General features: G+C 34.3%; 1 protein-coding gene across 1 annotated transcript in view; it reads right to left on the bottom strand.

Annotated features, from left to right (window-relative positions):
* The window catches only part of LOC115448899 (titin), a 103666-nt gene that overhangs the window by 39635 nt on the left and 46344 nt on the right, over positions 1-17687 (bottom strand). Inside the window, 13 exon segments of the mRNA XM_037444160.1 lie at positions 895-6588; positions 7086-7118; positions 7565-7625; positions 8035-9041; positions 9405-9509; positions 9620-9694; positions 11124-11344; positions 11809-11894; positions 12041-12090; positions 12727-13632; positions 14726-17151; positions 17153-17525; positions 17528-17687. Of these exon segments, the coding sequence (XP_037300057.1) occupies positions 895-6588; positions 7086-7118; positions 7565-7625; positions 8035-9041; positions 9405-9509; positions 9620-9694; positions 11124-11344; positions 11809-11894; positions 12041-12090; positions 12727-13632; positions 14726-17151; positions 17153-17525; positions 17528-17687 (11197 nt within the window).

The following is a 17687-nucleotide window of genomic DNA, read 5'->3' as shown; positions in this document are numbered from 1 at the left end:
GAGCGGACATTGGGAAGATATTCATACAAATATTTTGCGCTTATGTGATGGTTACTCAATCTACCGTCAAATAGCCAAACCACCAATGTAAAATGCTTCATATTTTTTCCATATCGTGATTTGCACTTTTTTACTGCGCATTTTATTTTCTATAAATATTTTGTTTTTGTATTAATATATAAGGCGCTGTGACATCTTGTCACAAAGACATTTCAAATAAGACAGCGACTTATTACCCATCGGTAATAAGTTTTGGAGTAAAACTTTAGCCCTGAAGTCCGATATATAACTAACTATACATTTAATGTCTTTGGTTGACAGTGTGGCATAATTGTATAATGTATTACGGCACGATTGCCGTTTTCAGATCTTGGGTTTGTTCTGGAGTTGGGTAGAGTAGTGATATAATCTCGGCACATGCTACTAAGAAGAACAAACACTGTTCAGTATTAACCCAGGAATAATAGCTGTAGCTATTGTAACCAATACATGGCAATAGGTGTATATTCTATATTAGATAGGGCTTAATGATGCTTGCGAAATGTATTTGTCTTATTCCGCCCTGTGGAATGGGGGCGTTTGGAGAATTCCACCACAGTATCCCCTGCTTGTGGTAGGAGGCAACATAATAGGGGCCATGATGGTGGTCGTCGGCGGACAACAGGAAGCTGTCGGGACGAGACGCGACACACTTACTTGGGCCACTATAACTGGTTTTAACACCTTGTGTTCGGTATTAGAACCCACTAATTACCTTTTTAATTACTGCACATGTTTTTTTTTCTTAAGAATATTTCCTTAAAACTATACAGAACAAATATCTCAAAAAAAAAACACAGTGAAAAACTAATCAATTTCCATAAAAAAGAAGAAAAATAATTAAAACAAACTTACCGTCAATATGAGTTTCTTGTTCTGAAATAATTATTTCATGATGTTCTGCATCAGTTGATGCAACTGCGCTCTTCACTAATTTTGGCGATTTGGGAATGTAGGATTGCGCTTCCTCAGTTACAAACTCCGATGTTACTTCTATTTCACTGGAAACTTTTAAACCTTCTTTAATTTTTTGATGTTTTGGTTTTTGTACTAATAGTTCAGTTTCATGTTGAATATATTCTTTGTCAGTGATGACGAGTGGAATTATAGCTGTAGGTGTCGCTGTTGTCGTTTCTGTTTGTATTGTTGGAGTAATAAGCTCCGTGAGCTGAGAACCTAAAATGTTTTCAGTACATTGTACATGTGCTAACGGGGTAATAGTTTTTTCAGCTGTTTTTGGCATTTCTTTGTCTGTTACAAAACTAAATTCAGAGTCGTCATGAATGGCTTCTTCTATTATGACACTTTGATTCGTATTAAAGCATACATTTGCATTTTCAGCTTGCGTGGGTTTTTCCGAAGATATAATTGTTTCACTTTCATGTACCAAAATGCTACTTTGACTTATCGGATAGACTGCTACAGGCTTAGCATCTATGCTCTTTTCTTGTTGGGGTAAAGATTTTATTGTTTCCACATTTTCTCCGATAAATATTTCAGTTTGTTCAATAGGTTTAATTTCTAAAATTTGTTCCGTAATTTGTTTTGTCATCTTTTCATCTGGTTTTAAAATACTGACGATTTCTTTAACGTTTTCTAATATTTCTGGTCGAATATTTGTTATTTCCGTTAATGAAATATGTTTTGCCTCTGCCTTGTCTTTAATTTCAGTACTAATTAAATTAAGTGTTTCGGATTTTTCATCAGTAATAATTTCTATTTGCTCTAAATGTTTTAATTCTATTATCCGTTTGTCTGCGATTCTTTGCTCCTTTTTATCGCTTTCGATATCTGTTGGCGATTCATGAATAACGTTTTCTGCTGTATGATAACTTTTGTGTAATTCAATCTCGTATTCGATTTTATTACTTTCGGGTTGGTATAACGTTTCTAATTTAGAAATGCTTTCTATTGTTTGAGGTTGTAAATTAACGATCTCTTGGAATGTCATTTGTTTCGGCAACAATGTTTCATCTTTTGGAACATCTGGCTTCAAAGGTACCTCCTTTTCTTGCGTTTCTACTTCAGTGACCGTTATATGTTGACCCGGCTCTAAATTTAATGCTGGTTTGCTTAGTTTGGCTTTGTCGCTTAACAGGATTTCCTGAATTTCTTCCGATTGAATTTCACTGATTTGAAGCGCGCTTACCGGTTCAATTGTAAAATCACTTACTTCACTCTTAGTTGGTTGTGATCTACTCAGTTCTACTTCTGCTTCGGTAGTTTGATGTATTTGGACATTTAAATGTTGTAATGTATCTAAAGTAAATTCATTAACAGTCTTTTTGGGTAACATATCTTGTTTCAAATCATATTCATTCTCTTCGGGAATATTTTCAGATACCCGTAAGTAATCTGATGGTTGTAATGTGACATCAGCTTGTTGCGTTTTATGGTCACTTGGAAGTATAAATACAATTCCACCTTCACTAGGAACTGTTTCATTAACTTTGATGCTAGAGTGTACGCTAAACTCTGGTTCTATTGATTTGGTTTCTACAAGATTTTCCATTATCTGTAAATTATCTTCTTTTTCTGACGAAGTAATTTCCAAGACATCAACGTAATTTTTACTTTGTATTGTGAGTTTTGTAGTTTCTCCTCTTTGTATAGTATAATCAGATAGCTTTGTTTCAGATTCAGTTGGAATAATTTCCGTAACGTCCAACGGTTTTTGTTCATCAATACTACCTTTTCCAGTTTTATGTATAGGCATTTCACTTATGAAATCATCTTCAACTTCTCCTATAAATGGTTCTGTTTTTTTAATAGCTTCTTGAGTTCCATGGATCCTTAATGCTTTCACAGGTGAACTGTCCGGAATATCTAAAACATTTGCATTTTGAACAAACATAACTTCTGTACTTACTAGAGATAGTTGTTCATTAACTGAAGTCTGAGCATGCACACTGGATGAAGTAAATATTTTTTGCATATCTTTTTCTTTTTCATTGGTGTAAATCTCCGTTACTTCTTTTGCAGTAGCTTGTACTATAGCCTTTGTAGCTTCTTGTAAATCTTCTTTTAAATCCACGAAATCTGATTCTTTTTCTCCGTGTGTTATTTCCATACCTTGTACGTACTTTTCTAATTCATCTTGTTTTATAGAAGCCTGGTAAGTTTTCCTTACTTTGTCTTCTAAATTATCAACACTATTGCCAGTTATGACTTCTGTGTCAATAGTAGTATTTAGTGGTACAACACCAACCAACGCGTCACGCTTTACAACTGAAGTTTGTAATTCTAGCTCATTTTCTTTATCAACTGTCTCAACGGTACTAGTTATGTATGCTTGTGTTTCCGTGAACTCAGTGGTGATTTTAGAAGGTAGTGGTTTTTTCTCCAATAAATTCTTTTCACTTTCACCTACTACAATTTCAGTCTTTTCTATGGCAGTTTTACCGATTGACAATATTCCGGGCTTTTCAAGAGGTATTATTTCTCGTTTGAAATCTTCAGTCAATAAACTTGGGATGGTTTCTTCAGTATTTGCTATTTTCCCATAATTATCATCAATTTTTAGTGAAGCTTTTTTATATTGTATATCAAAGTCAGCAACCTTTTCAAGATTGTCTGACTGAGAAACAATTTCTGAAGTTTCTATACCTTGTTTACTAATAATTGTTAGTGCCGCTTTTTGTTGGTCTGGCACAGAAGGCGTATCAAATATATTTTCTGTTTCTATTATTACTTTTTCATTGTATTCTGGAACTTGCAGTGCATTAACGGACACGTTTGGTTGAATCGTGAAATCAGTTTGTTTTTCGGATAAAACACCTTCTGATAAATGGAGTAGTACTTCTTCCTGCGTGATAGCTTCTAATGTAGTGGTTGTTCTACCGGCTTTTACTGATGGTGTCTTATCAAGCCGATCTAGTAAAGATGGTAAAATTTCAGATTGATTTACTTCAATTTGTACAGCTTGATTCGGATTAACACACATAAGTGCTTCTGCAACAGACGGTAATGTCGATGCTCTGAAAATATCTTCTTTTTCATTACATTCAGTGGTACTTATGATTACCTCCTTATGGGCTATATTTTCAACATTTGCCTTTTTAGTTTCACGGACGTCGTCTTGAATTGTATATTCGATGCTTGAATCTGCTGTTATTTCTGTCGATACTGCAACAGGTCTGACAGTTACATTTGGTGCTGCCTTAAATGTTTCTGGTGATAACATAGTATTGTAATCAGACTCTTTTTCGTGGTGCACAACTTCAGTAACATTAAGTATGCCCTCGGAGTGAACTATATCTAGTGGAACGAATTTCAGATCAGGCTTAACATCTTTCTCTAAATAGGCTTGACTATCATAAATATTGCTCTCACTCACTTGAAGCGAGGTCAAATTATTAGACAAAATTTGAGCTTCTTCGTAATCGCGTGAAACTGAATCCAAATGACCTAATGTATCTTTTGGAGTAACTTCAGATGTGATTGCGATTTTATGATCAGAATCAAAATCTACCTTGGCAAATACCTTTGGTTTTTCTTTACCGCTTTCAAGATCTTGTCCACATATATTTGGTATGATTTCAGTAATATTTATTGAATCACTGCTAATAAATGTAGTTTGAGCTTTAGTCTCATGAACTGTATTTTGGTCTAATGTTTGCAATTGTTCCTGAATAGTTGTTTGCAGAACTGTTATTTCTTTTTGTAGGTCTCTTTGCTCAGTAGCAGTTTCTGTCATTTTTACTGGCATATTAACAAAGTCAATTTGATCAGCTGTATTAACTTCTTGAGATATAGGTGATTTAAGATGATGAGTTGACCCTAAGTGTGCATGAGCAGATTCAGGCAATTTATTCACAGAAAGTTTATCATCTGACTCCGAATACTCGGTTTCTAGGACCGCTACCGGTATGTTGGGTATTAAAGTTGTAATTACAACTTCCGGTTTCCGCGATCTGTATTCTTCAGTAGTTTCTCTTTCGTGCACAAATGGTGCTGATATAATTTTAGCGTTATCAGTTACTAAAGTTTCAGAAGCTAATTCTGAGGGAATATGCTGGGAAGTTTTCATATTATCGACAGATGTCTCACCTATCGTTTCTGACATTATAATTGATTCTATTGTCTTTATATCTATTTGTGCAGCTGCTGTTTGTTTATCATCTTTTATTACTAAATCTTTTTCACTTTCATGAACTTGGACCTCTTCAATAACATTTTTATCTAGTACAGATATTGATATTTCTGCATGAGTTTTAGATATTGATGGTTGCCCTTCAAACGATTGCTCAGAATCATTAATATTTGTTTCCAAATTGAATTTATGTTGAAGTTCGTTCAAACCAATAGTGGCTTTTTTGGTCGGAACTGGCTCTGGGATAAATTCTGTTTCTTTAATGTGCGAAGTTGTAACTATATTATTTAAACTTGTGTGTAACGTTAAATCATTTTCTACCGAAAATAGCGTCGGTTTTTGTTGTAAAGGCAAATCTTCTTCCTTTTCATGTGACTCCTCAATGCGTACCACTATACTATCTTTAGATGTTATGTCAACGTATGCTTCTTGTGCAGGTGGAATTTTCAAAGCAGATAATACGCCCTCACGTTCCTGTACATCATGAATTTCAGTAACAATTTGATTCGAAACAAGTATATCCTTGCGAGCCGTTTCAGTGGGTACAATCAGTTCTGGATAATACTTGCCTGACTTATCTTCTACAAATACTTCTCCGACCTCTAGTGGTTCCAGTAAATTAAAGTTAAGTTTAGAAGTAGCTGCCTTTTCTTTATTGAAATATTCTACATCCTTTTCTTTAATTTCTTCATTTACTTCTGAGACACTGACACCTAACAAAGTGGTATACCCCACGGATGCAACTGACTGTTTCGTTATGACATCCTCTAGAGGTGATTCTTTACTTGAGGATATAGATTCCGACACATTAATAGCATCCTTCAGTAATAATGTTGTTTTAGCTTTTTCCATTTGTTTGTCATTATTGTCAACATCAAATTTAGAAACAGACATATCAGCATGAGTTTCCAAAGTTACTATATTTTCTGAAGTAATAAAAGATTTCTCAGCTTTATTTTCTAATTTAGTTTTATTTGCGTGATACTCATCTAACATTCCACTTGTTTCAATTTCAGTTACTACCAACGGCTCTATTTCAGAGACAGTTGATTTAATAATACTTTTTGATGTTTCTTTAAGTTCTAACGGTGTTTCTTTTTCTTCAAATTGCTGAATATCACTAATAATAGCTATTCTATTATTCGTATTAAATTTCAAGTTCGCTGTAACATTTTCTATTATCTTTTCAGGTTGTAAATGTGGCGCTTCATTAGCGGCTATTACTTCTATTTTATTATCAGGTATATCAGCGGCAATCGTCGTTATGTAAGGTACAGCGTCTTTTTCAAATTCATCTAATTGGTCTTCTTCGTTAATTTCTTGTTTTTCTTTTGGTTGTAAAGCTTTTATAATTTTGACTTTCTCTAATTCTAAATCTTCTTCCATTTGAATTTCTTCTAAACCTATTTTCTGTTTAGTGTACTTTTTACGTTTGATTTGTTCTTTTTCTTTGGCATCTGTGAAATGAGAGTAGTGCTTGTGACTTTTTATATATTATGGTATTCCTTATTTAGTAAATCCTTAAGTAATACAATTATAGTAAAACTAAAAGCGATGATTTGTTATTGTGTGTTACAGAAAGATTTTTTGATTGTCAAGAAGAGATGCATCAGTTTGAAAGTTTAATTTTAAATGTCAATGGTATTTAATTTTGTTATTTAAAAATATGGAGAGTACTTACTTATAAAGCATTTTCACATTCCACCAAGTTTTGAACGAGCCATCTTTGAAGCCATGCTAGATAAAAAAAAGCTGGACGACAACGCACATTATTATGCAAAGCCTTTTAAAGTAGTTATTTAAGCGAGATCGTAGTTCAGATTCAGATGATTAAAATAGATCGTTATTATTTTTGTTCGTTTTACGCAAATTAGCTTAGCGTGTTGCAGCCATGAAGCCTTTTATTTAAAGCACAAGTAACACCAACATGGCATCTATAATTACTTAAACTTACCACGCAGTACGACTTTTTCAGGAGTCTTTGTATCTGTTAAGAGAATATAATAATTTTATAATGAATATTATTTAGTACCTCAACATTAAAATAAAATTCATGTCCTTTGACATTTTAAATCCGGAGTGAAATATATTAGAAACGTTAATGTAAAATATTTTTCTTAAAAATCATAATTTTAAATAGTAAGTAAAGTACCTAAATAAAATATGGAGAGCAAGGTAATATATTTTAATAACTATGTATTCTTTAGAACTTTATATTATTTTACTAAACACTTGTCTTAGTTTCTATACGCCATAATATTATTAAACTTAATTTACAAATTCCAACATAATATAAAAATAATATTATAGATGAAAAGATAATCAAATACGTAAAAAAAGTTGCAAAGTGCAAACTGCAAAGGGTACGTGCATAATAATTTATTCTGTGGCAACATATTTCTGCAGAACTGTGGAAGAATTAACAAAGCCTACCTTTTATTACTTTTGGCGTATGCGTTTCTGCTATTTCTTCAGCCTTTGTTTCTTCGATAACCTAAAAAAAATTATATTTGTTGAAATTATATTATTGTTTAATGTTTTGGACTTGTTTATGCAGTATTTATTGGTAAAGTATAATTATTTAGTCACTAGAACTTAATATTATTGTTAATAAAAAGGTTTAATATAACATATGTCTGGATTTGAATGATTTAGTTACTGATTTTAGTCATTAGATAACTTTTGTAGCATGATTAACATTTAGAGGTTCTCCACAGCAAAATAGGTTGACTACGAAAATACAAAGCTACACCACGTTTTGGTAAAATATGGAACAAGTTACTTACATCCCAAAACAGATTTTTATTTTCCTAGTCAGGCTATATATTATCATTTATTTACGAAGCTATTTGGTTAATAGAATATATCTATAATTTAAAATCATTCATAAAATAAATAAATACCTCGTGAGCTTCTTTTTGTTCCCAGGAGCGAGGTTTGAAATCTTCGGGATAAAAATGAGCTATTACTTCTTCTACAGATGAATGTTTCAATTCTACCATTTTCAAAAAGGCTCTAAAACCAGCTTTGGATGCAATTACGTTTTCATCTTGTGCCGTTTCTTCTGTAAGTACTTCTGTAATTAAAGCACCATGTCCTTGCCTTTCTACCAAACGTACTAAAGCCGATTGTGACTGTGGTACTCTAAGTGCAGGGAAGTATTGAGAATCATATAAACTTTCTATTTCATCCGTCGTAATTCCTTTTCGCAACATGTATCCAATTTTAGCTAATTCTCGCAAAGGAGATTCGCCCGGACCAAATTCTTTAGCATTAATAACTTCAAGTAGTTCATTTATTTCTGCCACCATGCGTGTATCACTTTCTACTAATTTGATGACGCCTTTCTGTGTTTTATAAGTATCTTCAAACGGCTGGACGGTTTCTTCTTTTTGTTGTTGCGAAGACACTAAGTAATCATGTGGTGTTACTATTGGCTTAACTTTGTGTGTTTTAGGTGTAATCTTTTCTTTTTTATCAACTTTTTTGTATGATGCAACATCTACTGTTTCTACATGGTCTGCCTCGGTAATTACGACTTCCGCTTTTTCTTCAGCCACGTCTTCAATGGGCTTTATTTCACTTAACTGGCTATCAGTAGTATCTCTGATTAAAACTGTGTCTGCTTTAGTTTCAACTGTTTCTATTTCGTCTTCTTGCTTAAAAATACGTTCTTTCTTAATTTTTTCTTTCGATTTTTTAGATTTTCTAATTTTTTCTCCATCCTCGAAAACTTGTAACTTTGCTTTAGTCACAGCCATACCTATTTCACTCACAGCTTTGCACATGTAAACACCTTCTAATTCCTTGACGGCTTTTCGTATCGTGCAAGTTGTTCGTTTGTCTTTATTTTCGACAATGAAACGTTCATCAGTGCGTATAACTTTACCGTCTTTGTACCATAAAATTTCTAAAATAAGAAAATATAGGTTATTGTTAATTGTGCGTAAACTATTATTATATTTTGCATAATATTGTATACCAGCAGACACCTACATTAAAGCCTAATGTTACTATTTTCCGATTATGAATCTTATTGTGTAATGGGAACATAATTATGCTCACTATGGGTGAGAACTATTGTCACACACACGCACACACAGGTTGTTTTGACTCTTTTACGAAAATGACTGTTATTTACTTATTTCTAACTATTTAAGGAAGAAAATAACCCTAAATCCGATTTAGTGGGCCTACATTCAGATTGTACGCTTATTATTTTTTACCAATACCGTATCGTAACAGCTATAAACTATGCTTGATTTATTATTACCTGGAGTTGGGTTTCCACTATATATAGCTTCAAATGTTACGCATTCTTCTTCTTGAACTCTTTCTCCTGTTATTTCTTTAACAAAAGTAGGCACCGCTTGGGAAGCTAAAAATGTTAGTATAATAATTATTATTTCCTTTGTATGTTATCAGTTTAAAAATAAATAAATAAAAGAGGCGATTAAAACACCTCAATAAAGTAAATACTACGATTACCTTTCAAAGCAGCTTGCAATTCTTCCATGTGTGTAACCCATTCAGGTTTTCTGTATTCTTTGGTGCCAACTATACCTGAGATTAGAAATAAAAATTAAGTCACTATTACTTCCACAATATATCTACAAAATTTATATAAATAAATTACTATAACACGTCGCTTATATCAATGTAAAAGGTCTTTCCTAAATTCATTTATTTATTTTTATTTATCATCATTTGTACAATATCTTTAAAGGTACTGTAAACCTACTGTAACTACTGAATAACGCACAATATTAAATTATTATAGTCTTTATAAATTCATTTTATATATATTGGGGACGCGCGAGTTGCAGGCGGAAAAATGCAAAATATATTTATTTTAAAACTAGTAGCAAATTCACGAATCAATCACAATCCACAAAAAAATCAAAATCCGAACTAATCTTTACTGGATTGCAGAAATATAATGATTAATATTTTATTCTATGTTTTATAAATTTCGAATAGCTTCTTAAAATACGGTTAGCGACCCGTTATACTAGGGGTAGCGCTTTAATACATGGTTCTTTACTCGAAACATCTTTCGACAAATTTGAATTTGTTCCGGCCAAACAACAAAATGATAGCAGTTTGTAAATAATTGAAATTTTATACCTGATTATAGTTTATGTAATTAATGTTTCTATATTCATTATCATTATGATATTATATTAATTATATCTTCCATTTAATAGTACTAATATTTACACGATTTCAATTCGCGGCTCATTTATTTTAGAACTGTAAAAACAATCAATTAAACATCTAGACACCTGAAGTGAATTATCTTCAGCGAGGTAAATTATCTAAATAACTTACCATAGAATGTGGGACAACATAAAAAAAGTTAAGCAAAACGTAGAAACACGTGCATTCACAAACAATACTATGCGTCGGAACGTACAGCTTCGTCAATTTCATAGTTCTATTTGGGTTTGTTCAGCTTCATTTACCTGAGTGCCAACTGAATTAAAGCTTTATTTGAATATTAACTAATCACAGCGTCCCTTTCTACTCTATTCCTACTACTTCAAAGGCCTTCATAACGAATACACTGAGGAACAATCATTATCGTATTATTACTATTAGGCTTGTAACGTTTGTGAATACAGGTGTAAGGCAGTGTTATAATACTTAGCTTTTGAACCTAGAGTTAAAAAAAAATATGATAAAATAGTGTAAATCATAATATTATTTATGTGTGCACATATTATTATACACACATTACAATATGTATTTGTGTTCAAATGACGTAATTTATTAGGTAAATGTATGATTTGTATGGTAGTAAAAATTATGGATATATATTATGTATGGGGATTGAAGTGGAGGTTTTAGAGGAGATTTAATCTTCGTTGTTTTTCAGCGACTAATGTATCGCTCAAGCTGAAACATTAGTTCATCATTATTAGTTTTTTTATTATTAATATTTCAATAAGTATACTTACCTATTGTGGAAGCACATAATACAATAACTTACTTTCTACTGATAGGGCTGCGATTGTAGACGTCACACCCAAAGGATTGTGCGCTTCAAAAACTATTTCACCCGTATCGTCTTGATATACTTCAGGTATAATAAGAATCGACGTTCCATCATCCAATTCTTCTATTTGATATTCTTGACTTGTTACAATCACAGTACCTTGTTTAATCCATTTTATTTCAGGTTTAGGCATTCCTATAGCTTTTGCTTCGAATCTGGGATTTGTAAAATAATATGTTATTTAATTTTAGTGAACTAATTTTGACAAGTATTAGTACTTACGAGACTTGTATAATATTATATATAAATACCTTTCAAGTAATATTCGCGAAAATATAATATCCTGAATATTCATATCGAAGACGATTTTGTTCTCTTCCCCTAAACTTTATCATTCCCACTCATAATCCCGATGAACCAGTGGCTTAGTGTGGGTGTGTCGACCCAAAATTTGCTAGCCAGTAGGTGCCGGGCGAGTGCTAAAAAGAGCCACGCAACCATCCTTCCTCCTACGTATATGTAGCGACAAATTTGTAATTCTCAAAAGCTTTTATTTTTGACGTTTAACTGCCCTTTTAAAATTACCGCCCAAGGCGGGCCGCCTGTACCGCCCCCTCTACGCTTCGCCACAGCGAACGACAAAAACTCTCACATGTTTAAAAAAATACAATTTACAAACCTAGTAAGTTCTCCCTCCGTTGTGGTAACAACTGTAGGCAACGCCTTTACTATACGCGGAGCAAATTCTTCGATGTCGCTAGTCTTCTAAAACAAGGTATTTACGATAAGATTTAATTACGTCTATATTATATACGTAAATAAATCAAAATATAAATTTATTATGTATTTAAGCTATATAATAATCTATATCTTGTTGTGGCAAAATAGTAGTGTGAAAGTCAAATTCTTACCTCATCGCTCAAAATGTCTTCTTCTGACATACTGGGTACGTATTCGTATGCTGTAAAAAAGTTATAACTTAATTTTCATAAATAGTTTTTTTTAATGAAAAATTAAACTGCAATCCCATTTCATAAATCTGCAATCCCATAACATCCATATAGTCAGTTACTAACTACTTCATTATATGATTTCATATCAAAGAGAACACATTTTCGACATAGCTTTTCAATATGTTAACATTCATGAAGCACAATATAAGCGTGGCACTTTGATAAACTCTAATTTAATCACCAGAGTGATATATTCAACCAAACCAAATCAGTGCTTTGCACAAATCTCAAAAGCTTTGAATAAACTCACGTGGATTATAATATATTTCATTTGCTATTGTATTTAAAAAAAATATGCGATAAAAACTATAATATTTTATCTATCTTTAGCTAAATAGTAACAATGCATGTCCAACTCTAATATTTAGATTATTTTTAAATGTTATGGAACTAATAAAATATACTTCTTCGATGTTAATGTAATGTATACCTCACATACAACAAAAAATAACTTAAAATTCATTTTCTCTACAGATGCATGGCAAATGTTATGTTGTATAATATGGATGAGTAGAAAATCATAAAGTAATTTATGTCCTCATGCAAATAATTGGCGCATGCAATGATTAAAATTACTTCGCTACCTTCTACATTTACAGTGCACTCGCTGTTGCAACATCCGAATTCATTGGTTGCAATACACTTATAGTTTCCTGACATTTCAGGAAAGGCTTCTTTAATGTATAATTCGCAACAACCGGATGTATATCGAGATGTGGTGATATCTCTAGCTCTTTGAATTGGTTTCCCCTGGTGATACCATTCTATTTTAGGCCATGGTTGGCCTAAAATTTTGCAAGTTAGCAATATTGGCTCCCCATCCATTATGCTAATGGACTCTAACGGATTTATAAGTGTTGGAACATCCCCATATTTCTGATCTTTATCTTTTAAAATTAGAGAAGCCGAAGTAGAAACAGAACCTGCGAAATTTTCTGCTCGACATGTAATTATTCCTAATAAATCGTTAGTAATATTTTCGATACAAAGGTTTGATACGTTATCTTTATTTGACACATATATGTTGTTTAATTTGTTTTGTTTGGCATATGAGGTCACTTCTTTCGTATCTATAAACCATTGAAAAGATGCACTGGGGCTAGATAATACTTCCGTCTCTAGTAGTACAATATCCCCTAAACAAACATTGCATGGGTGAAGTGATTTAATAAATATTGGAGGTAGAATCTGATTTTCATCTATCGATTTTACCAGTTTAACAGAGCTGGCTGATTTAGCAATAATGTTTTTATTTTCGATAACGACTTCGTATTTTCCTAATTTCTTTTTTTCTGTGTTGTATATTTTAACGGTTGATATTCCATTCGCAGTACTAATTTCACAATCATCACTTTCTTCAAGCGGTTTGTTGTTCCGGAACCATGTTACTTTAGTATCGTCTTCTGACACAAAAGTCACAGTAAGTTCAAAAGAATCTCGTTCCAACACGTTCAACGCCTTTAACGGTTCAATAATGAACGGGCCCACTTCTGCAAAATAGCCATTTTTTGAAAAAAAGAATAAAATTTATTATTCCTACTAACTAATTATCACAAGGCAACAAAAATACTATTGACAAAGTACTGATAGTTGAAATAAGATTAAGATGTGCGCAAAAAGGCAATTAATTTTTTTTTCTTGGAATTATAATAAAACTAACACAATTTAACTCTCATCGTTTTTGGATACTAAATTTTCCTTCGATTTTATTAATTTTTCTCATGAATTTAATATTTAATAAAATTTTAAATTGACCACGTTTTAAATTTGCTTATAAATATTTTCTTTTTTTTATTTATAACTTCCTATATAAGTAAAGAACGTAACAGAACTTGTTTTTTATATGTATTTAGTGTTAAAAAATATAAAAGTCTGTCAACTTGTAAGAAAATAAACTGAGGAAGCTTTTTGATAAATGCGACAATCGACTCACTGCGTTTTTATCGGCTAGCTTATTGAGTTAAAAAAAAACGCGTGGAATCCGTGAGCCGTAAATAAAAAAAAAATATCTACACAAGACGTTATTTTTATTATAAATACCTAATTTTATTGCGGTGCTGAATGAAATTTTTATAATTATAACAAGACAATTCTTCTAATAATAAAGTAGTAAATTTACTTTATCATTCAATGCCCAATACGAATGAATACATAAAACAAATGATTAATTTGATGGAAAAGATTGCTTTGTTAAAACATTAAACACTTCACGGAGATTTTTAGGTTATATATATTATAAAATATTTTTAACATTAAAGTTAATAAAGTGAGCACTTAATATTATAATCAATATTTAAGTAATTCACATAATGAACACCCTTTAATTTATTTTTAAATTTTTTGTCAGTATCGTATAGTAATAAAATATTAAGTCAATATAATATAGCAATTAATGATATTCTTGAAATGAAATTAAAAGTTGTAAGGTGTGTTCTCCCTATCCACATTCCTATCCTGTGTAAGTAACTGTAAAAGTCCAGAGCGTAGAGAGCCATGCATCTGCTTCAAAAATTGACGCATATACTATTTATCTCTGAATACCAAAAAATTATGATAAGTAAATTAAACATTAAATTGTCTCACCTTCTGTTTCCTTCTTCTTTTCTATTTTCTTTTTAACTATTTGTTTCTTTACTTTTATTGTTTCTTGCTCTTCAATTGTTTTTTCTTCAACTTGGGTAGCAACTGAAACTTCCTCGGCTTTATTATCTTCTATAGATTCCTCCAGAACAACTATTTTTTTCAGCTTTTTCTGTACTTCTTCTATTGTTTTAGGTTTTTCTTCCTCTGGCAAATCGTCTTCCTTAGATATTTCATCGGGTTTGTCTTTTTTCACTGGTTTAAGTTGAACCTCTTCTGGTTTCTCTTCCACCGGCACCTTTTGCTTTGGAATTGGCTTCAGAATAACTTGTTCTTTGGGCTCCTCCTCCTTAGGGCGCCTTCTGCCTGTGGGCCATTTACGTTCTTCAGGTACAGCTTCTTCCACTGGTTTCTCCTTTTTCACTGGTTTGAGTTGAATTTCTTCTGGCTTCTCTTCCTCCGGCACCTTTTGCTTCGGAATTGGCTTCAGAATAACTTGTTCTTTGGGCTCCTCCTCCTTAGGGCGCCTTCTGCCTGTGGGCCATTTACGTTCTTCAGGTACAGCTTCTTCCACTGGTTTCTCCTTTTTCACTGGTTTGAGTTGAATTTCTTCTGGCTTCTCTTCCTCCGGCACCTTTTGCTTCAAAACAGGCTTCAGTATTACTTCTTCTTTGGGTTCCTCTTCCTTTGGGCGTCTCTTACCAGTGGGCCATTTACGTTCCTCGGGTACAGCTTCTTCAACTGGCTTCTCCTTTTTCACAGGTTTGAGTTGAACCTCTTCTGGTTTTTCTTCCTCCGGCACCTTTTGCTTCGGAACTGGCTTCAGAACGACTTCTTCTTTGGGTTCTTCCTCCTTAAGGCGCCTTCTTCCTGTGGGCCATTTACGTTGTTCAGGTACAGCTTCTTCCACAGGCTTCTCCTTTTTCACTGGTTTGAGTTGAACCTCTTCTGGTTTCTCTTCCTCTGGCACCTTTTGCTTCGGAATAGGTTTCAGTATTACTTCTTCTTTGGGTTCCTCCTCCTTAGGGCGCCTCTTGCCAGTGGGCCATTTACGTTCCTCGGGTACAGCTTCTTCAGCTGGCTTCTCCTTTTTCACTGGTTTAAGTTGGACTTCTTCTGGTTTCTCTTCCTCCGGCACCTTTTGCTTCAGAACAGGCTTCAGTATTACTTCTTCTTTGGGTTCCTCTTCCTTTGGGCGCCTCTTACCAGTGGGCCATTTACGTTCCTCGGGTACAGCTTCTTCAACTGGCTTCTCCTTTTTCACTGGTTTGAGTTCAACCTCTTCTGGTTTTTCTTCCTCCGGCACCTTTTGCTTCGGAACTGGCTTCAGAATGACTTCTTCTTTGGGTTCTTCCTCCTTAGGGCGCCTTCTTCCTGTGGGCCATTTACGTTCTTCAGGTACAGCTTCTTCCACAGGCTTCTCCTTTTTCACTGGTTTGAGTTGAACCTCTTCTGGTTTTTCTTCCTCCGGCACCTTTTGCTTCGGAACTGGCTTCAGAATGACTTCTTCTTTGAGTTCCTCTTCCTTAGGACGCCTCTTGCCAGTGGGCCATTTATGCTCTTCGGGTACAGCTTCTTCAACTGGCTTCTCCTTTTTCACTGGTTTGAGTTGAACCTCTTCTGGTTTCTCTTCCTCTGGCACCTTTTGCTTCGGAACTGGCTTCAGAATGACTTCTTCTTTGGGTTCTTCCTCCTTAGGACGCCTTTTACCAGCGGGCCATTTACGTTCTTCAGGTACAGCTTCTTCAACTGGCTTCTCCTTTTTCACTGGTTTAAGTTGAAACTCTTCTGGTTTCTCTTCCTCAGGCACCTTTTGCTTCGGAACTGGCTTCAGGATGGTTTCTTCTTTGGGTTCTTCCTCCTTAGGGCGCCTTTTACCAGCGGGCCATTTACGTTCTTCGGGTGCAGCTTCTTCAACAGGTTTCTCCTTTTTCACTGGTTTAAGTTGAACTTCCTCTGACTTTTCTTCCTCTGGCACCTTTGGCTTCGGAACTGGCTTCAGTATTACTTCTTCTTTGGGTTCCTCTTCCTTGGGGCGCCTCTTGCCAGTGGGCCATTTACGTTCTTCAGGTACAGCTTCTTCCACTAGCTTATCCCTTTTTACTGGTTTGAGTTGAACTTCCACTGGCTGTTCTTCCTCTGGCACCTTTTGCTTCGGAATAGGCTTCAGTATTACTTCTTCCTTGTGTTCTTCCTCCTTAGGGTGCCTTCTGCCTGTGGGCCATTTACGTTCTTTAGGTACAGTTTCTTCAGTTGGCTTCTCCCTTTTCACTGGTTTAAGTTGAACTTTTTCTGGTTTCTCTTCCTCTGGCACCTTTTGCTTCGGAATAGGCTTCAGTATTACTTCTTCTTTGGGTTCCTCTTCCTTAGGGCGCCTCTTTCCAGTGGGCCATTTACGTTCCTCGGGTACAGCTTCAGCTGGGTGTCTCCTTTTTCACTGGTTTAAGTTGAACCTCTTCTGGTTTCTCTTCCTCAGGCACCTTTTGCTTCGGAACAGGCTTCAAAATTACTTCTTCTTTGGGTTCCTCTTCCTTAGGGCGCCTCTTGCCAGTAGGCCATTTATGTTCTTCGGGTACAGCTTCTTCAACTGGCTTCTCCTTTTTCACTGGTTTGAGTTGAACCTCTTCTGGTTTCTCTTCCTCTGGCACCTTTTGCTTCGGAACTGGCTTCAGAATGACTTCTTCTTTGGGTTCTTCCTCCATAGGGCGCCTTTTACCAGCGGGCCATTTACGTTTTTCGGGTAAAGCTTCTTCAACTGGCTTCTCCTTTTTCACTGGTTTGAGTTGAACTTCCTCTGGCTTTTTTCCTCTGGCACCTTTTGCTTCGGAATAGGCTTCAGTATTACTTCTTCCTTGGGTTCTTCCTCCTTAGGGCGCCTTCTTTCTGTAGGCCATTTACGTTCTTCAGGTACAGCTTCTTCAACTGGCTTCTCCTTTTTCACTGGTTTAAGTTGAACCTCTTCTGA

The sequence above is a fragment of the Manduca sexta genome, chromosome 27 (genome assembly GCF_014839805.1).
Source record: "Manduca sexta isolate Smith_Timp_Sample1 chromosome 27, JHU_Msex_v1.0, whole genome shotgun sequence".
Taxonomy (NCBI): Eukaryota; Metazoa; Arthropoda; class Insecta; order Lepidoptera; family Sphingidae; genus Manduca; species Manduca sexta.
The sequence above is the reverse complement of the archived record's forward strand: the minus strand, read 5'-3'. Positions and strand labels throughout refer to the sequence as shown.